This window comes from Propithecus coquereli, unplaced genomic scaffold (assembly GCF_000956105.1).
Source record: "Propithecus coquereli isolate 6110/MARCELLA unplaced genomic scaffold, Pcoq_1.0 Scaffold117, whole genome shotgun sequence".
Taxonomy (NCBI): domain Eukaryota; kingdom Metazoa; phylum Chordata; class Mammalia; order Primates; family Indriidae; genus Propithecus; species Propithecus coquereli.
Window position 1 is genome coordinate 414,167 of NW_012135747.1, and position 2,004 is coordinate 416,170.

At 35.7% G+C, this 2,004-nt stretch overlaps 1 protein-coding gene across 1 annotated transcript in view; it reads left to right on the plus strand.

Annotated features, from left to right (window-relative positions):
- PPA1 (pyrophosphatase (inorganic) 1) overlaps positions 1 to 1,504 on the plus strand; it is a 31,703-nt gene extending 30,199 nt beyond the window's left edge. Inside the window, exons 8-9 of the mRNA XM_012658445.1 lie at positions 36 to 78; positions 1,153 to 1,504. Of these exons, the coding sequence (XP_012513899.1) occupies positions 36 to 78; positions 1,153 to 1,184 (75 nt within the window). The 3' untranslated portion in view covers positions 1,185 to 1,504. The remainder of the gene's footprint in view (positions 1 to 35; positions 79 to 1,152) is intronic.
- The last annotated feature ends 500 nt before the right edge of the window (positions 1,505 to 2,004 follow it).

Genomic DNA, 2,004 nt, shown 5'->3' on the forward strand with positions numbered 1-2,004 from the left:
GGATTAGACTGACATATTTTAATATTTTATTTTAGCTACCACCACCATGTGAATCTGCCTGCACAGTACCAACAGATGGTAAGATTCCAGTAAAATTACATTAAAAATTATATATATGTATGGAGAAATTATGTATATTAACTTTATTTTTAATTGACAAATAGTTGTATATATTCATGGGGTACACTGTGATGTTTTCATATATGTTTGCAATGTGGAAAGATTAAATCAGGCTAATTAACAAATCCAGTACCTTACATACTTACCTTTTTTTGTGGTGAAAACATTTAAAATCTATTCTTTTAGCAATTTTGACATATACAGTGCATTATTATTTGTTATGGCCACCGTTCTATGCAATAGATCACTAAAATTTGTTCTTCCTATCTGTCTGAAACTTTGTACCCTTGGATCGGTATGTCCCCTTCCCCCATTCTTCATTCTCTGGCCACCAGCATTCTACTCTCTACTTCTACGAGTTCAACTTTTTTAGATTCCACATATAAGTGACATCATGCAGTATTTGTCTTTCTGTGCCTGACTTATTTCACTTAGCAAAACGTCCTCCAGGTTCCATGTCACATATATCTTTTTAACATACCACATACATATGAAGAGAGAGAGGGAAGGGGAGAAGAGAAACATTTTTAGAGTTCTGTAGTGTACGTGGGAAGAAAGATAGGCTGCTACATACTACCTTCAGTGCCACACTCTATCAGCAATTTCCCACCCACGACCCACTGTACTTCTCTGAGCTCCGTGGAGATGCCCTGAGGACACTGGGAGGAACTCCGAGGGGGCTGGGCTCTGCATCCCCATCTGGCCACAGGCTGTTTCACCCAAAAAACTGTTCTCTCCCACTTTAGATGTTAGAATTCTCTGTAAGGTTTTTCTGGTAAGAAAAGGGTTCTGCCACTTTAAAAACAAATTTGAAAATTACACTATATAATAGCATCAAGAGTAAGGACACCGAAAAGAAAACACTGACAAGTTACCTGTCTTTGCTGTTGCGAGGTTTTCTATGTATGTATGTTTGTTTTAAGGTAATTCATAGTAGGGTCCATTAAAGCAAGTACGTTATTCTTTGTTCTATGTTGGGTCCAATTTTTTTTAACAGAGATTCTGATTTGTTTTTCTTTTCTCTGAATGCAGTGGATAAGTGGTTCCATCACCAGAAAAACTAATGAGATTTCTCTGGAATACAAGCTGATATTGCTGCATCCTGTTCATCTGGAAGTATTAGATGTAAAAGTAGTAACTTTTCAAAGCTTTAAATACATAGAACTCATCTAACGAAAGCAAATTCTGCTGTGACCAACCCAATATATTCAGAATGTTATCAGTCTAAAGCATTTTTCATATCTTAACTAAGATAACTTTAGCACATGCTTAAATATGAAGACAGTTGTAATTTGGGAGTCATTTGTGAATAGATGTGCAAGAAGAGCACATATTGGATGTATATGTTTACTATGTGTTAGGAAATAAAATTATTTTGCTGAAACTTGGTTTAGAGTATTTTTATTTTAAGCTGAAGCCAACATTACCAAGTAAGTGTGGGTACTTTTTGGTGTTTGTTTTCTATTGATGGTATTATAATTCAATTTTATAATTATTAGACAAAAACTAACGTTATTTTTAGGAACCTGAGAATAAAATTCCTTATAATTAGAGTACTCTTGAAACTATACTCTATTACCTAAGTCCTGGCATCATATTCTAAAGCAAAGCTTTTTAATTTATATGATAGTAGCAGAAAGTACAACCTTGCTCACCCTTTGAAGTTATATATTAATAGTTACTTTTTTTTTTTTTTTTTTTTGAGACAAAGCCTCACTGTGTTGCCCGGGCTAGAGTGCTGTGGCGTCAGCGTAGCTCACAGCAACCTCAAACTCCTGGGCTCAAGCGATCCTCCTGCCTCAGCCTCCTGAGTAGCTGGGACTACAGGCATGCGCCACCATGCCCGGTTAATTTTTTTTATGTATTTTTAGTTGTCTGATTAAT